The sequence below is a fragment of the Mustela nigripes genome, chromosome X, assembly GCF_022355385.1.
Source record: "Mustela nigripes isolate SB6536 chromosome X, MUSNIG.SB6536, whole genome shotgun sequence".
In the NCBI taxonomy this organism is placed as follows: domain Eukaryota; kingdom Metazoa; phylum Chordata; class Mammalia; order Carnivora; family Mustelidae; genus Mustela; species Mustela nigripes.
Genome location: NC_081575.1, coordinates 54,350,376 through 54,372,157, shown reverse-complemented (window position 1 = coordinate 54,372,157; position 21,782 = coordinate 54,350,376). Strand labels below are relative to the sequence as shown.

Below are 21,782 nucleotides of genomic sequence, written 5' to 3'. Positions count from 1 at the left end.
CATTTATGTTCACATGTGTAGATTTTAGTAAGAATGAAATATTTGGCATATAATTGATGTATAAAACTTCCTTTAAACATATTATTTTCAGTAGACAGTCATGGCAAATATATTTTTTATAATTTACCATCATATGGGAATAGAAGGGTATCCTTGCCACTTTTTTAGGGTGGGTCTTTCGAAGACCAGAGAGTAAATAAAGGGGGAAAGGCTATATTAAAAATTAGTTCACACAAAAAAAAGTGAGTTAAAAGTGAGCAAGAGAGGTTGATGTTCCATTGTGATACCATTTGCAAAGGAAAGACAACCTGTACTGATTTTTGTTTTGATTAAAATATAAATCATAAATTTGGGGGGCTAAAAAAGTCAAGTAGTTATTATTTTCAAGAAACTTCTATTTTTTTAAAGTGCCACATTATAAAATCAACATCAGACCCTGTTAAAAAATGACTCTAAAACAATGTTTTCCCTAGATGAAGAGTAATCAAATGCTTTGCTACTTTATTATCTGCCCCTTTCTTGCATTATTCTACTTTTCCTATTTTCAAATTAGTAGCTCCATATTTATACTACTGTACTAATACCGAACTGGATCCCAGACTGTTATCACTTAATTGATTTGAGGATACTATATTCTGAACGTGTTTCCACAATGAAGTAGAGCTCATACACTTGACTGAATATTTAATTTGGATTGAACCTATGACTGAATTAGAGCATTAACCAGCCCATTGTTTTACCTCTCTCTTATTCAAGTTAGAAAAACATGGTCTTTCAGATATGATCTCATTTAATGCCAAATAATATAGTGCCCATTTGAAGATTAGAAACACATCACTAGTTAAAGTACTTAAAGAAAACATCAAATTTACTACTTAGCAGGAGAAATTGTTTATAAAATATTGCCATTAGTTCATGAATGAGCTAGCTACCCTAAAAGAAAGGTTTGATAGCCCAATGTATGACTATGATGAAGCTGATCAGTTCTTAAGGAAATCTCTTTGCCTTTTTTAAAGTTTTTATTTAAATTCCAGGTATTAGCATTGGTGTAATATTAGTTTCAGGTGTACAATTTAATGATTCAAGAGTTACATACAGTGCCTGGTGCTTATCAAAACAAGTGCACTCCTTTTTTTCTTCAATTTTTTATTTAAATTCTAGTTCATTAACATACAGTGCAATGTTGGTTTCAGGAGTAGAATTTAGCGAATCATCAACAACACCCAGTGCTCATCATATCAAGTGCACTCCCTAATCCCACTTGTTTATATAAGTGAGTAAATGGTGAGGAAACACTTGAAAGAATACATGAGCTCCGAGGAGGAAAAATAACTTTTTCTAAACACAAATTAAACCTTCAAAAACATAATAGAATTATTTCTTTGCAATTAAAAAAGAACACAGGCTTCCAGTTATGGAATGAAAGAGTCGCAGGAATAAAAGGCACAGCATGGAAAATATAGTCAATGATACTGTAATAGCCTTGTATAGTGATAGATGGTAGCTACATTTGTGGTAAGCATAAAATAACATATATAGATGTTGAGTCACTATGTTGCACACCTGAAGCTAATATAACACTGTGTGTCAACTACTATAAATAAATAAATAAATAAATAAATAAATAAACAAACAGATAAACAAATACACAGTGAGAAGTTACTTTTAAATATCCATTTTGTCAGGGAAAGAAATATCATCCTGAGGGGGAAATTGCAATCATTAACAAAGATTTTGACTCAGGGAAAATAGTGTGGATCTTTACTCATATTTTAGATGATGAAGGGGGGGAAAACCTTTCTTAACACCTTGCTTTTAAGCTAGTCATGCATTTTGCTGCAGGTTGTAAAACAGTAGAACATGCACAAGGGTCTCATAAGCATATTTTAGAGTTAGGAAATATCATTTACACTATTTTTATATGGTCAATATCACCCTGAGAGAATAAGATTTAACTTTAAACTACTGTAAACCTACAGTTCTGCTCACCTTTGTATAATTTCATTTTTAATAGAATGAAACTCACACCAATGAATATATTTTTCAGGGATAAACTGAATAAAATAATATAATTATTGCACATAGATTCATTCAAATATTGAACATATGTGTCATTTCCTGACTTGTTAATTTTAGCCATTCTGACTGGTGTGAGGTGATATCTCATTGTGGTTTTGATTTGTATTTCCCTGATGCCGAGTGATATGGGGCACTTTTTCATGTGTCTGTCGGCCATCTGGATGTCTTCTTTGCAGAAATGTCTGTTCATGTCCTCTGCCCATTTCTTGATTGGATTATTTGTTCTTTTGGTGTTGAGTTTGCTAAGTTCTTTATAGATTCTGGACACTAGTCCTTTATCTGATATGTCGTTTGCAAATATCTTCTCCCATTCTGTCAGTTGTCTTTTGATTTTGTTAACTGTTTCCTTTGCTGTGCAAAAGCTTTTGATCTTGATGAAATCCCAATAGTTCATTTTTTCCCTTGCTTCCCTCGCCTTAAAGAACCTAGATGTCCATCAACAGATGAATGGATCAAGAAGATGTGGTATATATACACAATGGAATACTATGCAGCCATCAAAAGAAATGAAATCTTGCCATTTGCGACAACATGGATGGAACTAGAGCGTATCATGCTTAGCGAAATAAGTCAAGCAGAGAAAGACAACTATCATATGATCTCCCTGATATGAGGAAGTGGTGATGCAACATGGGGGCTTAAGTGGGTAGGAGAAGAATAAATGAAACAAGATGGGATTGGGAGGGAGACAAACCATAAGTGACTCTTAATCTCACAAAACAAACTGAGGGTTTCTGGGGGGAGGGGTTTTGGGAGAAGGGGGTGGGATTATGGACATTGGGGAGGGTATGTGCTTTGGTGAGTGCTGTGAAGTGTGTAAACCTAGTGATTCACAGACCTGTACCCCTGGGGATAAAAATATATGTTTATAAAAAATTAAAAATTTAATAAAAAATATTGAACATATGTAGCACAGCAAAATACTATAAAGCTATTTTGTGGTTTCCAGTGAAGTACATTGAGTAGATTTTGGGTTTTCTTTGTCATAATGAAATTTTGACCAGGTCTTATTGTTTTTTCTGTGCAGCCTGAACACTGATGCCGAACTCCAACTGATCATAGGCACGAATAGAGTGCTGTAGCAGTTTACTTGCTTTATTTAATGCTGTAATTCTTTAGAATTAATACTCAAATTCTTAAAATATGAAAACTTCAATTACTATTTGTTTGTTACTGGTAAATAGGACCTTGCACGTACAGGGAAAATGTGCTAGAGAATAGGTTTCACCAGTTTTTAGGGGATAATCATAATGATTGAACATGATACTTCACACTTCTATAACCCCTTTCTTCCATGGAGTTCATAGTGTTTCATAAATGTTATCACATTAATCACACAGCATCCTAATGGGGTAAGTAGGTACAAGAACTTTTGAGAGAGAAAATGTTATTTCTAAATGGTGTGACAGAAACTTAAATGTAGGCACACCTACTTTAAGTTGTGATTACTATGAAATAGCTCTATATTTGGCTGACCTGGGATTTAACAGGGAACATATGAGGAAGTAACTCATTTGTGCAAATGACCAGTATTTGTTACCACTCATTTAGAGCTCACTTTTCTTAAAAAACAAAAACAAGAATAAAAACAAACAAACAAACAAAAAACAAACAAACAAAAACATGCCTGTAGTGTTCTCTAAGGGAATAATGACAGATCCAGTTTGCAGATTTTACCATACATAGTTCTCCCTTTGATCTGTTGATGGTAAAGCAAGTATTTAATCCCTTTCTACTAGCATATTCCTTATTTATAGAGAAGTGAATGATAAAAACACATACCCGGGGCGCCTGGGTGGCTCAGTGGGTTAAGCCGCTGCCTTTGGCTCAGGTCATGATCTCAGGGTCCTGGGATCGAGTCCCGCATCGGGCTCTCTGCTGAGCAGGGAGCCTGCTTCCTCCTTCCGCTATCTCTGCCTGCCTCTCTGCCTACTTGTGATCTCTCTCTGTCGAATAAAAAAAAAATCTTAAAAAAAAAACAAAAAACAAAAAAAACACATACCCAAGCTACTATAAATAAACCCCTTTTATTGTTTTTTTCTCTCCTCCCATCTCCAATTCTTCTTCCTCTTTATTAAACTATCAACAACTAAATAGACTGAAGAATCTATAGACATAAGAAAGAAAGTCAGATATGACGGATCAGTCACATCATGGTTATTTTCCATTGTTCACCTTCTGATATAAACATGACCAGATGCCTAAAATGTTCCAGTAATTAGAACCAAATGGGTCATTTGGCTTGAATTATCCAGGAAATGGTCTCAAATACCTTCAGCTGTTTATTTATTGGAGGCCTTGCCAAAGGCTGGTGGCAAATACCTGTCATCATTATTTTCATACCTCTTGAGAATTTAATAGAGCAGTATTCCAAGGTGTTAAGTGGCACTCTAGTAATAAATATTTTTAATGGCTCATCCTAATATGCCTTTCCTACACCAAGCAAAATCTAATGTTATTTTTATATCTGCCCTAGAATTAATTGCAAAACCATCGCTCACCTTATGCAAAAGGCCAACAAAATTTTTAACCCATTCTCCAATAATCAGTTCCCTGTGACAGTACATTAAATTTCTGTTTGAATGGTTACATACTCTATACATTTTAAAATGTTACATTAATTCATATCATTGTGACATTCCAGTCATTCCATTCTCTGAAGGAATTTCTTCTAAGGTACAGGAATTGGCTTCCTGTGCTCTTGATAGACTGTAGAAGGTCTACTAGTGTAGAGTAGGTGTGCTGTTTTAACCTAATTCAGTGAGTAATGCCAAATTAGAAATAAATCATGGATAAAGAAGAAATAAATCATGGATTGAGGCAAATTCAATTTAAAAAAATTATACTAATATCAAATATCTGAACTGAATAACAGAGAGGTGTGACTAAAAATATAGCATCCAGAAATGTCCCATCATTTGATAGTCAAACAGCATGTATTAAACTATAGCAGAGATTATTCCAATTAACATTAGCATATTCAAATTAACTAAGTCACTTTAAAGAAAACTAGTGTCATTTTACAAACAGATATGTTTAATTGATTTTGATTAAACTGTAAGAATTCCACATTTGTTTTCTTCTGGTCTTTTCCCACATATCTGCCTTTTTTGTGACACCTCTTTTAAGCTTTTTCCTTTCATAAGCTTCAGATGTATACCACAGAAGGCAATTCTCACACTTTCTTGAGTTCGGAACAACTAGGTGTGATTCTTAAAAGATAACTCAACTGATCAGCAGAGGCTCATCTTTTGTATGAAGGGGACCACACCATACTTCTGTGCCATGGTGTATTCCTATATCAGGCAGTGCTTTGTTAAGAGAAGACTATATGGGCCTCCGTTTTATTTTTTAAATGGACAACATCTGTGTATATTGAGTCACCCTTTTATTTATCTGGCTAATCTTAAAGCCATAAACTATGTCAGCTCTTCCCAAATGTCAGTGTTTATTGCTCCTTATAAATTCCCAAACTCCCTAAAATTCTTCTAGAGAGGTTTTGTTGGTTGCTTTTCCTGATATTTAATCTTATTTATATCTAGAATGCATATTAGATCATCTCTTTTGGAACGCAAGTACAACCACTCTTAAAAACATGAAACATTTAATTACTAATTAGCTGTTTTCTGTTCCTAATGAAGTGAGCATGCTTAGTTTGGATTGAAATTCAGCTACTGCTCTCCTCCATTTATGGTTCCAGATGTTTTTGTTTTATCTAGGAGTTTACTTTGACAGCTACTACTAAATGATAAATCACTCATATTACAGCTGAAATGCATTTTGAAATTGAAATGTGGCAAACATTGAGATTGCTCCAAGAATCAGTGTCAATTAGCAGGTTAATATTGGCTCCTTCCTTATGATCACTCAGTACTGGTATATGTAAAACAGTTACAGAATCTATGTCAACATTATAGAGCATGCTGCACAAGAGTCTATTTTGCTACTATCCTCTAAATTAGGAGAAAAATGTTTACTACTGTAAAATCTTAATTTACTGTATTCTGGGTAGAAAAAATTGATTCATATTAATGCTGTCTTCTTCTTGTTAGCCTAGTTTTTCTTTGGATTTTTGAGCTGCTATGGAAACACCTTCTGATAGGTCTTGTAACCCGGTACATTTAATTAAGGGTGTGGGCAGATATGTTTGACTTTTTATTTTGAAGGCAGTTATTAAACATAATAAAGAAGGGTGATTTTTCAGAAACAACTTTTCTAAAGGGCAAATGGTGACTGTATTTTTCATTTCTTATTGTGCTTGTGGACCTTTTTTATAAGATATTATTTTGTTTTGCTATTGCTTTCAAGTTTGTAATGTTCACAATTTATATTGCATGATTTAATCGTTAGCTACATTGTATAAAATTCAATCTTGTTTTCCATTTGATGCTGAAGAGTTTTCCATTGACATTTTGGATGTGTATGCAGAAGATGAGATAGACTGGAAAAGTGAGCAACTATCTGGTGAATTTTATCAGAATGACTATTCTTAGACGTCACAAAGAAATCAGAGCAATTTGCTGGGGTGACAGACTACTAAACAGTCCCCCCAAATTCAAACATTTTTTCTTCTAGTCCTAGGTAAACTTCAAGTGAATCCATAGGCTTTTTGGCAAAATAACTGGTTGCCCTCTAATGAAATTTGACCCTCTAGGTCATCTGAAAACACAGACTTTTGTTCTTCTATTACTTTACCATATCTTTATTTTTCATTCTAAAGTGTTATCAAGAACATTCCATTGACTCAGCATAATACCTCTACTGAGAAAGAATAAATATATTAAAGATTTTATACACAAGGCTTAAGAAATGTATATTTTCCTCTTGACAATGCTAAATTTTGACCAGACTGAATTAATATTTTAAACTAGGCATATCAGTCCAGCAATGATAATGTACTCTCCTTTATGTGTGAAGTTGATACATTTGACTCACAAACACAGACTTTGTTTCTTGAGCATAGGTGTTAGATTTGTATATCCACACTTTTTTTCCTAGTTCTTCTTTTGTGACCAAAGGCAAATTTTTTAAGGTAGCTGGATAGAGACTCAGGTCATAAGCCATGGCTATGGAAAAGAGCAAGGTTAGACAAAAAGAGGTAGGATTTCTTTTTGAAATTTTTTCCAAATATAAATCTTATCCACACAATCAAATGTGGATGGTATGGATTCCTTTCATTGCCAACATTTAAAAAGATTGCCAACATTTAAGCTTCACCAAACACATGGTTAAACTGATACTCAGAACTAGTATGCTTTCACACAGTATACACAGTCTCAGGGTTAATTGAGGGGGGGATTCTAAATGCACAAAGCTATCATTACCTTAGATGATAACCAGACATTCTTTTCTTCTTTTTGTGGTAAGTCATAGGGATCTTGAACATATCATATGTACAAAAAGCAAAAGTAATATGGATAACTGTAGACATCACATTTTATGAAATCAGTCTTATCAGTCTTCAAGGTCTTCAGTGCTGTGGGAAGAACATATGCTGCAGCAAAAAGCCGGAAAGATCTTTGAAAACTGACACAATAACTATAGAAGTGTTAAGAAATTCTTAAATTTTACCAATACTAAATCAAGCCCGTTATATCAGATCATTTAGGTTCTTGAAAACAGAAGTTCGGGTGCCTGGGTGACTCGGTGGGTTAAGCCTCTGCCTTCAGCTCAGGTCATGATCTCAGGGTCCTGGGATCGAGCCCCATGTTGGGCTCTCTGCTCAGCAGGGAGCCTGCTTCTGCCTCTCTCTCTGCCTGCCTGCCTGCCTACTTGTGATCTCTCTCTCTCTGTCAAATAAATAAAATAAATCTTTAAAAAAATGAAGTTCAATATTTTTAAGCACATATCAGAATTATTCCTCAAAGAACTATCTTGTTTTCTTTTTTTTGAAGGAGATAACTATTACTGTTTAGCAATGGCACAACAGTCTTATTCAGCCTGAAAGGTCCTCGCTGGCTTTACATGAATGAAGATGCTTGAGATTCCAGTTTATCTCTGAAACTATTCAATATGGAATTATTTCAATGTGTTTATCAACAAAGCTTTGTTTAATGAATCATCTATGCAGTCCATATTACATTAAAATAGGAACATGTGTACAGTTTAAATGCAATGATGTAAACTTTATCCTTGCATTTGATTGATCAGTTTAAGAATATGAGCTCAATCCTAATGGGTAAAGTAACCTTACCATATGTGATGCTCTTCTATGCTCACCTCAGCTTGGCTTTTTGTCTTTTAAGGAAAAAAAATGCAGTAGTGTGTTAGAGCCTGGAAACATATGTATTGTTTCTCTGTTCTGCCATATATTAAGTTAAAGTACACCCTCTTTGTTAAATATGTACTTGCTAAACTTCAGCATAAATAAAAGCATTTTGACTTTGTCACTTGTCACTGAGTTTTTATTTTCAAATTGCCAACTGTGGTCATTGAAGTAAAGTCATAGTACAAATCAAAATTCAGGAACTAGGCCAGTATTTGCAAAGCTTCCTCTGGTTTAGTTATTTCCAAACAAATATGAACATATATCTTATTTCAGTTTACTTGTTTAGACAGTCCAATATTCTTGCCCTCAGTTATTCTATTAAATCACACCAGATTGCCTTTTCCTGGCTGTGTGTGCTTAGCAAACTTGCTTTTAAATGGAAGGGTTGCACTGGGAAACAGATTGTGGTGAATCAAAAACTAGAAAATTGTTTCTGAACATCTGTTATTTCTAAAAAGTTTCTTCTTGAGAAACACCTTTAGTAGAGATCAAGAAAGTTGAAAGGACATCTTTTCTGGCCCAAAGATTTCTGTACATCCAGATATTCATTGTAACCTAATGAAAACCCAAGGCCAGATTTTTAAAAAAGCCCAGTGAGAAACTAAAACCAAAACTATGGCTCTGCCCTAGTTTATCTAAAATATCTTCACTCTTTCTTTGATCTATTCCAACTAAAATCCTTGAGTCCATCTAAAATCTGGTTCACCAAAGAACTTCTAACTTATTCCTACACATTGTCACTTCTATGCCTCACCCTGTCTTATACAAGGTGTGTTGTGTTCCACAGCTGGCTCACCATAGACTTTAGGTCTTCTAATTTGGAACCATGTTGCTCACTTCCAGAAATTTCCTCTCACCATCACCTCCTCACCATCCTTATTTATAGAAGTTTTAAGAGTCCTGAGAAGACTTTAAGCTCTTTCTCTGCCCTAGAGGAGAACGATCCCTATGGTTTTTTTGTTAACTAAGCAGGCCTGCTCTCGTAGTATGACCTCACACCATAACACAATAAGAAGTGTACCAAATAACCAATTACATGATATGCAGTGTTGAATTATTCAAAGCATAGTGTAATGACCAGAGGAAGCCTGTGCCTTTTGATGCCCAACTCTCAGGACTCCAGATGCCAAATACTGTCTATGGTTTAACTTCATCTGGTAGTAGTTATGCACACTGGCTTAGCATTGTTGGGACAATTGGATTCTGAGACTGGTGGATATCTGTGATTTCTTAGGAAGTAGAAGAAACTAGGAATCTTTTGATTGTTTGAAACTCACCTCATTGGCCCATCTGGGTAAAATGGGAGAGGAAAATACTGGGATTGAAGCCTATTCTGCACCTTCAGAGTTGAAGAGTAGGATTGCTTGCTGGGGATGGGATTGCTTGCCATTTGACCACCCTTCGACAACTTCCTCCTCACCACTACTTCCCCCCTCCAACAAAATAAGAACCTTAGCCTTGATAAAAGATTTGGCACAAGACAGGAATTCCTTCATTGCAGGGCAGTAGTTTCATTGTATATCAATTGTTTCTTATGTATAACCTATCTTCTAGGGTTGGGAGGATCAGTGTTACATCATTCCCCTCTTTTTGGAGATTGTGTAATTTACATTCATCCTTAGACTGGTGAGAGGAGCTGGAATAGCTGCATACAAACTTCAGGGACTCTGACCTCAAGTTCACTGCTTATGTAGTAGTGGTGGGGGAACACAACTGTTCCTACCTCCAGACTTAATTGTAGGACCTTCATCTCTAATTATAGTTCTAGTCTAAGTGTCTCCCCATATTTTTCAAACTACCTAACATTTTTGGAGATCAAATTGTCACTCTTTCCAAATGATACATGTATAAATGATTGCTAAGAGATTTGGTCATGAAAGCTTCCTTCTACCAACAAACACCAACATTGTGCCTTCTTACTCTGGGAAATTGTCTTTGTGGATGATGATCCAAAAATAACTTAGAATCTTAGATTAATGGGTAGGTGGGGGGATCTTTGAAGACCATCAATAACCTGATATCTCAAAGTTAGGCACATAGTTAGGATTTGAACAATTATAATGCCAAGAAGCCACTTCTTTTGTTGGACAGCTTTTATTATTAGGAAAGTAAAACTGATAGTAAACCAAATTTTGTTCACTTGAATTTGAACTCTATACAAAAAAACTTGCCCCAATCATACACACAGATAAGTGATTCCTCATTAAAAATGGTAGCAATCTATCAGGTGTTACAGGTAATGTAAAATGAATCAACATGGTTTCATTCCTGTTTGCACTCATGTTCATTCATATATACACACACTGTATATACACACAAAACACATCTGCTTTTCTTTCTCAATAAGTTATTGAAATCCAATTGGAACAGTTTTAAAATTTCACATGATTCAATTGTATCTTGAGTAATATGAATAGCTAAATTATGAGATATAAAAGAAAGCTAGGTAAAAGGTAATTAACTATCATTGGAGAGGGTGGAAGTAATTTCATATATAAAATGCCTAGATGTTGATGATAATTCTGAAGCTCAGCTCTTTAACGTTTTAAACCAAGTCCCCTCTCTTGACCTCATACTGTCCTTGTGAGAGTTCCCTTTTTTTTGTCTTATCTCAGTGACATTGCAATCTTTCTGTAAAATTTTTAGTTTTAAACTAAATGATAATAGAGCTGAGAATACAGACCTGAGACCATATTTTAAGTTCTGATACATTAGAAATATGGGAGACAGAAATTTCAGGAAAGCAAATGTATTGATTTACTAATAGTAAGGTTGTCTAGGATTTCCAGGGATGTTTATTAAAATATCTGGAATTGATTCATGCCCCACCAGCAATTTGCCTTACCTATTTTTAAAATTTTATTTTTTTAAAGATTTTATTTATTTATTTGAGAGACAGTGTGCACAGGAGAATCATGAGGGGCAGGGGAGGGATAAAGGAGGGGGTTTAGAGTAGGAGAGGGAGGGGAGGAAGAGGGAGAGGGACAAGGAGTTCCCCCAAGGGGACCCCAAGATCATGACTTAAGCCTAAATCAGATGCTCAACAAAATGAGCCATCCAGGAGCCTCTTCCCTTACCTATTTGAATGAGAGAGCTGTGGTGAACAGGATGCACTACAATAATGCAAATGTGGTTAAACACAACTAAAGAACTTTTCAGACCACATCATGGTAATTCATTATGTTATGACGGGAGGATATTTCTTCATCTTTGGACAGCTTTTTTTGAAACAAATTAAGCCCATCATATTCACAGTTAATTTTATGCTAAAAAGTATATAATATGTAGCAATAAGCACATAACAGGAACCAATTTGAGAAATTAATCTGAGAGGAGTGTGGGATGGATTTAATGGAGATGGTACAGGAAAAGAGATAGTTACATGTCATAAAATAACACTTTTGCATTTTCCTCTAATTTAAAAGCAGTTTTCTTATAATTAGGGATGGCACACTTGCCACCAATTTTTATAGATATTTGAAATCTTAAGAAAATGTGCGTTATTCTGTGGGTTGATCAGTATGAAGAAAATATTCTTAGCAAGGTTTATATATATATATATATATATATATATAGAGAGAGAGAGAGAGAGAGAGGCTTATACAAAGATCAATAAAATTATTTGCCATAAAAAGTTTCATTTGAAATAAAACATTCCAACTGAAGACTCAGTTAACTTAATTCTTTCACCTTTAGGTAATCCTTGAATGCTAAATGACATAACAAAGGATCATCCTTTATATATGAACTATGGTTTCAACTTTGCCTCAACTTCTTTCCTACCACCCAGTTTCACTCCTTTTGCTACTTTTAGATGAAGGCTTTTCTGCTACCTGAGAGGGCTTGCTCCCACTGAACCCTCACCCATGTTCTGCCACATACACTTCCTTGTCCAGGCTAATGTCAAAGTCAAAACTTCTACAACATTCACAGCCCCATGAAACTCCTTGCTCTCATCACTCAATACACTAAAATGGGGATGAAATAATTCCATATCTTGCTACTAAGGATACCCTGGTTATTATATGCTCATCATTCAATACACTGAAATGGATTGCTTCTGGGCCTTTTGGATAAGATCAAGCATACTCAATACACTGAAATGGAAATGAAATAATTCCATATATTGAAATAATTTCATATCCTGGTTGTAAGGATGCCCTGGTTGGTATATCCTTTAGGGTTATTATGGAACTCATAATGAGGTCATTTTTTTCCCATGGACAAGATTGTTAGGTTTGATAGGTAGCAGGGAATTTTATTTTTTATAAATTTTTAAAGATTATTTATTTACGAGAGAGAGAAATAAATAGAGAGAGAACACAAGTAGGGGGAAGGGTAGAGAGAGAAGCAGACTCCCCACTGAACAGGGATCCCAGTGTGAAACTCAGTCTCAAGACCCTGGGATCATAACCTAAACTGAAGTCAGGTGTTTAACCAACTAAGCCACCAAAACCCTGATAGCTGGGACTTCTAAAGCACCAATGGTTCTACTTTATTATTTATTTTCCTTTTTCTGTGATCCACTATTTCTCAAAAATTAGAAATGGCCCCACATACAATATGTTCTCTCCATAGTCTATAGGGCTTGAGGGTATTTGAAGCACCTAAAAATGTCCAGTGCCTCAGGGGCTCAAACATCTCACCAAGGTTAAGCCACCCATCTTTAATTCTTAAGACATTTGCAACTATGAGAAGGGAAGAAATGTTTTTTATTCTCTTGGTTATTAGGAATGACTAGTTTTATCTTCAGTAATTAAAACCATCTAGTGATTAAACCATCTAGATATTGTCTTTGCATACATCATTTCACTTAATAATTACTCAACATGTTTCTAAGGGAATATACTTTCCTGTATTTTCTTCATTATATATCCTTGATGCATTTCAGAACTCTCTCTCTAATAGATGTTTCATGAGTGACATGGGTCTCAAGGAAAGATACCGAAGCTGGTTAAATGTTAGTAAGAATGTTTTTACATCAGCACTTAGAAGAATACATTCTGTGATTTTAGTCCAGGGAGTTTGTGAATAAACATTTACGTTCTCAGACTGCCTTATTTCTAGAATTAGAGGCTACTTCTGAAGAATATGAATGTCCAAAAATTAGAGAACCAGATAATTCAAAATTATTGTTGAAGTAGCAAATATTGTCTTACTGAGCACAAATATTTCCAAGTGTCTTCTGGATATATCCATTTTATCATAACATATAAAGGACATGAAATATATTCAAAACAAAAACTTCCATCTTTTCTTTCAAACATGCTCCTTTCAGTAAAATCATTTTTTTAAAGAAATAAATATCATGGGTGTCTCAAAACTGATACTTCAGAGATCTCCTGAATCTTTCATTTTCTTTATTACCAACGTCTAATCAGACATCAAATACAGTCAGTTCTCTTTCAGAAATAACCTTCAAAGTCATTTCCTTTCCAAATTGCCACCATATTAGTTCAGACCCCTATTGTCTCCTATTTGGAGGGTTTCAGATTCTGACTTGTCTTTCAAGTATTAGACTCCATTCCATCATAAACCTAGAGAGATCCTTCCAAGATTTTATTTGGGCCATGCTATTATTAGCCTTAATCCTTCAGTGCCTCCTCCTTAATTGAGAATGGCACACAAAAGTTTATTCTTCCTCCTCAATTCATACCTCAGATACAAAACATGCACCCAGCAGCTTAAGCAAGACACAGTATTTAATGTCTCCATTTTCTTACATCTTATGTTCTCTCTGTTTAAAACAATCAACACCAACAGCTAGCTACATAATTTGGGGGGCCAAGTGAAAGATAAAAATGCATAACTTCTTGTTCAAAAAGCAGGAAGGAGGTGCCAATAAAGTACATATGAAGGATTTTCCTGCATTCCATGGTCTCTCTCATATCCTGACATGTTTTTTTTTCTCATTTGCTATTCTATGAAAAAATTCAAATTATTAGCATAAATTTTTATTGTTTTACTATGTGTATTTTTAAGATTTAAAAAAAAAATTATTTCTTTTCAGCGTAACAGTATTCATTGTTTTTGCACCACACCCAGTGCTCCATGCAATCTGTGCCCTATCTAATACCCACCACCTGGTTCCCCCAACCTCCCAACCCCAGCCCCTTCAAAACCCCAGTTTGTGTTTTTAAGATGTTATTTATTTATTTGAGAGAAAGAGACAGAGAGCATAAGAGAAAGTGAGCACAAGCTGGGAGAAAAAGCAGAGGGAGAGGGAGAAGCAGGCTCCCTGCTGAGCAGGAAGCCCAATTTAGAGCTCCATCCCAGGACTCTGGGATCATGACCTGAGTGGAAGGCAGACACTTAACAAACTGAGCTTCCCAGGCACCCTGAATTCATGCTTTTATTGAGCACTTAGCACTGCACCTAACACGCAATGCCCATTCTTTTAATGTTTACTGTATTACGTGTGAAAGAATGATTGAATGTCTTAAACACCTTAACATACATTCCAGTTTAAGCTGATTTTGACTTCCACAAATACAAAATCAAAATCCTTGAGGAGAACACGGGCAGCAACCTCTTCGACCTCTGCCGCAGCAACATCTTCCTAGGAACAACGCAAAAGGCAAGGGAAGCAGGGGAAAAAATGAACTACTGGGATTTCATCAAGATCAAAAGCTTTTGCACATCAAAGGAAACAGTTAACAAAATCAAAAGACAACTGTATCTTCCTTTTTTAGTTTTGGTAGTTTATATTTTCTAGGAATTTATTCATTTCTTTCGATTGTCTAATTTGTTGACATACAGTTTTTAGTAATATTCTCTTATAATCATTTGTATTGCTATGGTTGTTATTTCTCCTCTCTCATTTGTGATATCTGTGTCCTTTCTCTTTTCTTTTTTGATAAGTCTGGCTAGGATTTTACCAATTTTATTTTTTCAGAGAGCCAGCTCCTGGTTTCATATATCTGTTCTATTGTTTTTTTATTTCATTTTTTAAACAAAATTATTCATTTGACATATAAAGACACAGAGAGAGCACAAGCAGGGAAGTGGCAGACAGTGGGAGAGGGAGAAGCAGGTTCCCTTCAGAGCAGGGATCCCAATGAAGAGCTGGATCCAAGGACCCTGGGACCATGACCTGAGCCCAAGGCAGGTGCTTAGCCAACTGAGCCACCCAGGCACCCTCTTTTTTTCATTTCTATATCATTTTTTACTGCTTTGATCTTTATTATTTCCCTCTTTCTGCTGGCTTTAGGCTTCGATTGTTGTTCTTTTTCTAGCACTTTTATATGTAATATTAGGTTGTGTACTTGTGATTTTTTTTCTTGAGGTAGACGTATATTGATATGTACTTCCTTAAGACTGCTTTTAACCCCTTTATTATATAATAACTTTGTCTTTTGTTACCATTATTGGTTTATAGTATATTTGTCTAATATAACTATAGCCAGCCTCTTTTTTGGTTTCTACTTCTGTACTTTGAGCCTATCTACATCCCAAAAGCTGAGGTGATTCTCTTGTAGGCAGCCCATAGTTGTGTCTTACTTTTAATCTGTCCAGCCTCTCTGCGATGTTGGTTAACTCAGACACTGTACCTTAGAGTTATTAGTGGTATGTAAGGACTTAATGCTGTCCTATTTTTGCTGCTGCTTACAAATTTTATTTATTTCTTTTGGCCCCCTTTTTTCTGCCTATCTTTGTAAATTGGTGATTTTGTGGTGGTTTGCTCTTCTTTTCTTTACCTTTTGGTCATCTACTCCAGGTTTTTGCTTTGTGATTACCATGAGGCTTCCATAAGATACCGTGTAGACAAAATAGTCTATTTCAAGTTGATATGAGCTTCACTTTGCCTACAAAACTTCATTCTTTTACACCCCCTTTTATATTTTTTGATGTCATCATTTACCTCTTTTTATATTGTATGTTTGTTAACTAATACTCTTTTCCACTTTTTACTACAGTTAAGTAGTTAACACCCTCTCCTCTTACAGAATTAGTTATCTAACTGTAAATTTACCTTTATCAATGTGTTGTATATTTTCATGACACTAAATAGCATTTTTAAAAATTTCAGTCTAGAGAATTTTTAAAATTTCTCACAAGGCAGTGCTAATGGTGATGAACTCCCTCAGCTTTTGATTTTCTAGTAGTGTTTTTTCTCTTTCATATCTGAAGGATAACTTAAGTACACAGAGTTTTCTTGACTAGTGTTGTTTTGTTTTGTTTTTTTCCTTTCAACACTTTGATTATGTGACTCTACTCTCTCCGAGCCTATGAGGTTTCTGCTGAAAAATCCACTGATAGCCTAGTGGAGGTTCCTTTGTAGGTTAAAATCTTTTTTTCCCCCTGACTCCTGGCTGCTGTTAGTTTCCCTTTATCTTTGAATTTTGACAGTTTCATTATAATGTGTCTTAGAGAATGTCTTTTTACACCTAATAGAGTGATCTTTTAGCTCAATGAAATTGGATGTCCAGTTCTCTCCCCAGTTTTGAGAATTTCTGGGTTATTATTTCTTCAAATGAAATTTCTGCTTCCATCCCCATCTCTTCTTCTGGATCCCCTATTTTCCTAAATATTGGTTTGTCTGATAGAGTTCCATATATCATGTAAGTTTTCTTCACTCCTTTTCACTCTTTATTGCTATTGTTGCTCTCCTCTGAGTTATTTCAAAGTCCTATTCTTTAACTTATTTGTCTGTCTTCAGTTTGCCTTACTCTACTGCAGATGCTCTCGGTTGCATTTTTAATATCATTCATTGTTTTTCAGATCCAGAATATATGCTTTGTTCTTTTTTGGTAAATATCTAATATCATGATTTCACTCCATTGTCTTTCTGATTTTACCTGTAGCTACCTGTATTTCATAACAACAGCTATTTTGAATTCTTTACCAGATAGAACTCAGTCTTCCATGCCAGGGAGCTTGGTTATTGAATTACTATCTTTTGGTGGTGACATGTTTCTTTAATTTTTCATGTTCCTTGTAGTTTTGTTTTGCTGTTTTCACTTTTGAAGTAGTAAACACTTCCTTAAATATTTGTTACTTATCTTCAGATAGGATATTTTTCTCATTAGTATTGTTATTAGTTGTTTTTTTCCTCAGCCTAGGTATCCATATACCTGTTCCACTCTTTTTCCTCCCTATTGTGGAAGAATTCTTAAACTTTTCTGTCTTTTATGGTTCTTAAAACTCACTAGGCTGTCTATTGGAAACATCTCTTTTGTTTTCCAAAAGGTGTTCTACAGCTCAAGTTTGCAGCTTCTCCCTTGCCTAGAGACTCGGATGTTTTGTGAGTACATTTCCTGTTGGCTGGAGCTTGCTTTTATGCTACATTAAGGAGCACACACCAGCAGCCATCCATGGGTGGGAGAGATGGGGGATTTGCACTTAAGGTATTGGGGGGGTACCTCTGTACTGATAAGGGGATCCTTGAATGTGGCATTCCTGGAGTGGCTCATGAGTAGACTTCCTGCTGAGCACAATCAGCAGGAAATATATCCCTGTAATGCCCTTTTATTTTTTAAATTGTGTATAATTGACATACAATATTACATTAGTTTCAGATGTATAGCAGTGATTTGACATTTGTATAAATTGTGGAATGTTCAACACAATAAGCGTAGTAACCATTTGTCACCTTATACAATTTATACAATATTATATACTATATTCACAATGCTGTAATTATATCTGATGACTTACTTATTTTATAAGTGGAAGTTTGTACTTCTTAATTCCCTTCAGCCACTTTCCAATACGCCTATCTTCTTTCCTTTTGCCAACCACCAGTCTTTTTTTTTTTAATCTATGATTCTGGGTTTTATTTTGTTTTGTTATTTCTTTTGTTTCTTAGATTCCACATACATGTGAAATCACACAGTATTTATTTCTTTATCTGATTTATTTCACTTAAATGCCCTCAAGGTTGCTCCTTGCTGTTGCAAACAGAAATCATTTAATCTTTTTCATGGCTAATTTTATTCCAGTGTGTGTGTGTGTGTTTGTGTGCATTCACATATGCCTTACATCTTTATCTGTTTAGCCATTGATGGACACCAGCTATTCCCATATCTTGGCTTTTGTAAATAATGCTGCAATACATGTTGGGTGTATGTACATACATTTTTTGAAGTAGTGTTTTCATTTCTTCACATAGATACCCAGTGGTGGAATTGCTGAATCACTAAATCACTAAATCACTAAATTTCAGGTACACCTGAAATTAATATTACACTGTGTGTTAACTAATTGGAATTTATATAATAACTTTAAAGAAGTGCAATAGATTTTTTGTATTGAGTTTGTATTTTGCAACTTTATTTACTTCAATCATTAGTTCTAATAGTTTCTTTGTGGAGTCCTTTGGGTATTCTATATATAGTATGTCATTTGCAAGTAGTGAAAGTTTTACTTCTTCCATTTCTTTTTTGGATGTCTTTTATTTATTTTTCTTGCCTAATTGCTGTGGCTAGGACTTCTAATACCATGTTGAATAAATTGGGTACCCTTGTCTTATTCCTGCTTTTAGAAGAAAAACTTACAGCTTTTCACATTGAGTAAGATACTATGTGCAAGAGTGGGAGAGAGGAAGGAGAAGAGAGCGAGAAGGAGAATACAAAGAGACTCCTGCTGAGTGTGCAGCCTGCCTGGGTTGGGAGTGGTGGTGTCTCAATCCCAGGATCCTGAGATCGTGACCTTAGCTGGTCAGACACTTAACTGACTGAGCCACCCAGGCACCCTGGTGTTTGATACTTTAATGTTGGAAGGCTTTTTATTAGTGATTCATTATCCTTACTAATCTTTCCATTTAGATCTATTTCTTCCTGGGTCAGGCTTGCAAGAGTGTAAGAGTCTAGGAATTTATCCATTTCACTAGGCTATCCAATTTGTTGGCATATAATTATTTATTTATAGTATTTTTTTTTTAAATTTCTTTGGTATCATTTTTTTCTCCCTTTACACTTATGATTTTACTTGAGCCCTCTTTTTTTTTTTTTCTTGCTGAGTCTAGCTAAATGTTTTCCAGTTTTATCTTTTCAAAGAATTAGCTCTTGGTTTTATCAATCTTTTCTATTAGTATTTTCATATTTATTTTATGTATTTCCACTATGATTTTAATTATTTTATTCTTTATTTTTAAAATATTTTTATTAACATATAATGTATTATTTGCTCCAGAGTTACAGATCTGTGAATCATCAGGCTTACACATTTCACAGCACTTATCATAGCACATACGCTTGCCAATGTCCATAACCCAACCACCCTCTCCCTACACCCCCACCCCTAGCAACCCTCAGTTTGTTTTGGGGGATTAATAGTCTCTTATGATTTGTCTCCCTCCTGATCCCATCTTGTTTCATTTATTCCTTATATGAAGTTTGGATTTTTTCTCTTTTCTAGTTCGTTTTAAATGTAAAATTAAGTTGCTAATTTGAAATTACTCTTATTCCTTGAGGAGGTCTCCATCACAATTAACTTTCCTCTTAGAACCACTTTTACTGCATTCTACTGCATGTCCTATTTCAGTTTTCATTTGTCTATAGGTATTTTTTCTTAAATTTCTCCTATGATTACTCCATGACATAGTAGTTGTTTGGTAATATGAAGTTTAATTTCCATATATTTGCAGCTTTTACACTCTTCTTGAAATTGATTTCTAGTTTCATACCATTGTGATTAGAAAAAATGCTTGATATGATTTCAGTCTCCTTGAATTTATTGAGACTTGTTTTGTGGCCTATCCTATCCTGGATAAAGTTTCATGTGAACTTGAGAAGAATGTATATTTTGCTTTTAGATGGAATGTTCTGTATATATCTATTAAGTCTGTCTGGTCTAATGTGTTATTTAAGACTGATGTTTTCTTATTGATTTTCTGTTTGGATGATCTATCTATTGTTTTAAGTGGGGTATTTAAATCCCCTATTATAATTGTATTATTGTCAAGTTTTTCCTTCATGTCTGTTACTCTTTGCTTTATAGATCTTAGTCCTTCTAAGTTATTATGTGATTTATAAATATCTTCTTGATGGATTGATCCAATTTTTCCTTTTATTACAGACTTTATTTATTTTTAAACATTTTATTTATTTGAGAGAGAGGGAATGAGAGAGAGCATGAGGCAAGGACAGAGGGAGATGGAGAAGCAGACTCTCCATAGAGCAAGAAGCCTGACATGGGGTTTGATCCTAGGACCCCAAGATCATGGTCTGAGTTGAAAGCAGATGCTTAACCAAGTCAGCCACCCAGTGCCCCTACCTTCTTTCTTTTAAATTCTATTTTCTCTTATACGATTATAGCTATCTAAGCTTTATTTTTGTTTCCTTTTGCATGGAGTATATTTTTCCATCCCCTTACTTTTGATCTGTATGTGCCCTTGGATATGAGGTGAGTCAGTTGTAGGCAGTATATGCATATGTCTTTTTTTTTTTTAAGATTTTATTTATTTATTTGACAGACAGAAATCACAAGCAGGCAGAGGCAAGCAGAGAGAGGAGGAAGCAGGCTCCCCGCCGAGCAGAAAGCCCAATACGGGGCTCGATCCCAGGACCCTGGGATCATGACCTGAGCCGAAGGCAGAGGCTTTAACCCACTGAGCACCCAGGTGCCCCTTATATGTCTTTTTTTTTTAATCCATTCAACCACACTTTCTTTTGATTGGAGAATTTTGTCCATTTACTTTTAAAGTAATTACTGATGGATCTGTACTTATTGCTGTCTTGTTCATCATTTTCTGGCTGTTTTTGTAGTTCTCTGTTTCTTATTTATCTTTTGTGATTTTATGAAATTTTTTAGTGTTATATTTAGATTCCATTCTAATTTTGTGCCTGTGTATTTACTATAAGATTGTGATTTGTGGTTGCTATGTGGCTTGCATATATTAGCCTATGAATCTAAGTTGAGAGTGACAAATTTAGACACATCTGAAAACTCTAAATTTTGTTTCCTTGCCACCCCCTGCCTTGTCTCTGTGGGTATTTTGTTTTCCCCTGCTCCCAGATCAGCGAATGATCACCCTCACATATGTGTAGACAATTTTCAAACTGCTAATTTTTTTTTTTTTTTGCTGGGTCTCAGGGCAACTGAGAACTCATGTGAACCCTCGAAGAGGAGAATCCTTGTTTCCTACAACATTTTGGGGCCCCTGGACACCAGTCCCTACTGGTCTTCCAAGCTGGACTTTCTGCGTCTTGTCTTACCCATGCAGATCCCTGGTGTCAACTCCTTGCTCCTCCTGGAAAAGAGCCTGTCTCATCAGACATTTTCCTATTGTATGCATTGAACGGGAGTGTTTTTGCATTGTGTGTGTGTGTGTGTGTGTGTATGTGTGACTGTGTATGTCTTTCCTACTTGCTATCATGTGGTCTCTTTATCCTATGTTGCAGAGAACAGTATATCTAATTTCCATATCTTTTTTGGAGGGAAATGATCAAATAATTCTAAAATTTATATGGAACCAGAAAAGACCTCGAATAGC

At 35.1% G+C, this 21,782-nt stretch overlaps 1 protein-coding gene across 1 annotated transcript in view; it reads left to right on the top strand.

The window, feature by feature from the left end:
• Positions 1 to 21,587, top strand: part of DACH2 (dachshund family transcription factor 2) — an 848,671-nt gene extending 827,084 nt beyond the window's left edge. Inside the window, 2 exon segments of the mRNA XM_059385214.1 lie at positions 17,537 to 17,591; positions 21,383 to 21,587. Of these exon segments, the coding sequence (XP_059241197.1) occupies positions 17,537 to 17,591; positions 21,383 to 21,587 (260 nt within the window).
• The last annotated feature ends 195 nt before the right edge of the window (positions 21,588 to 21,782 follow it).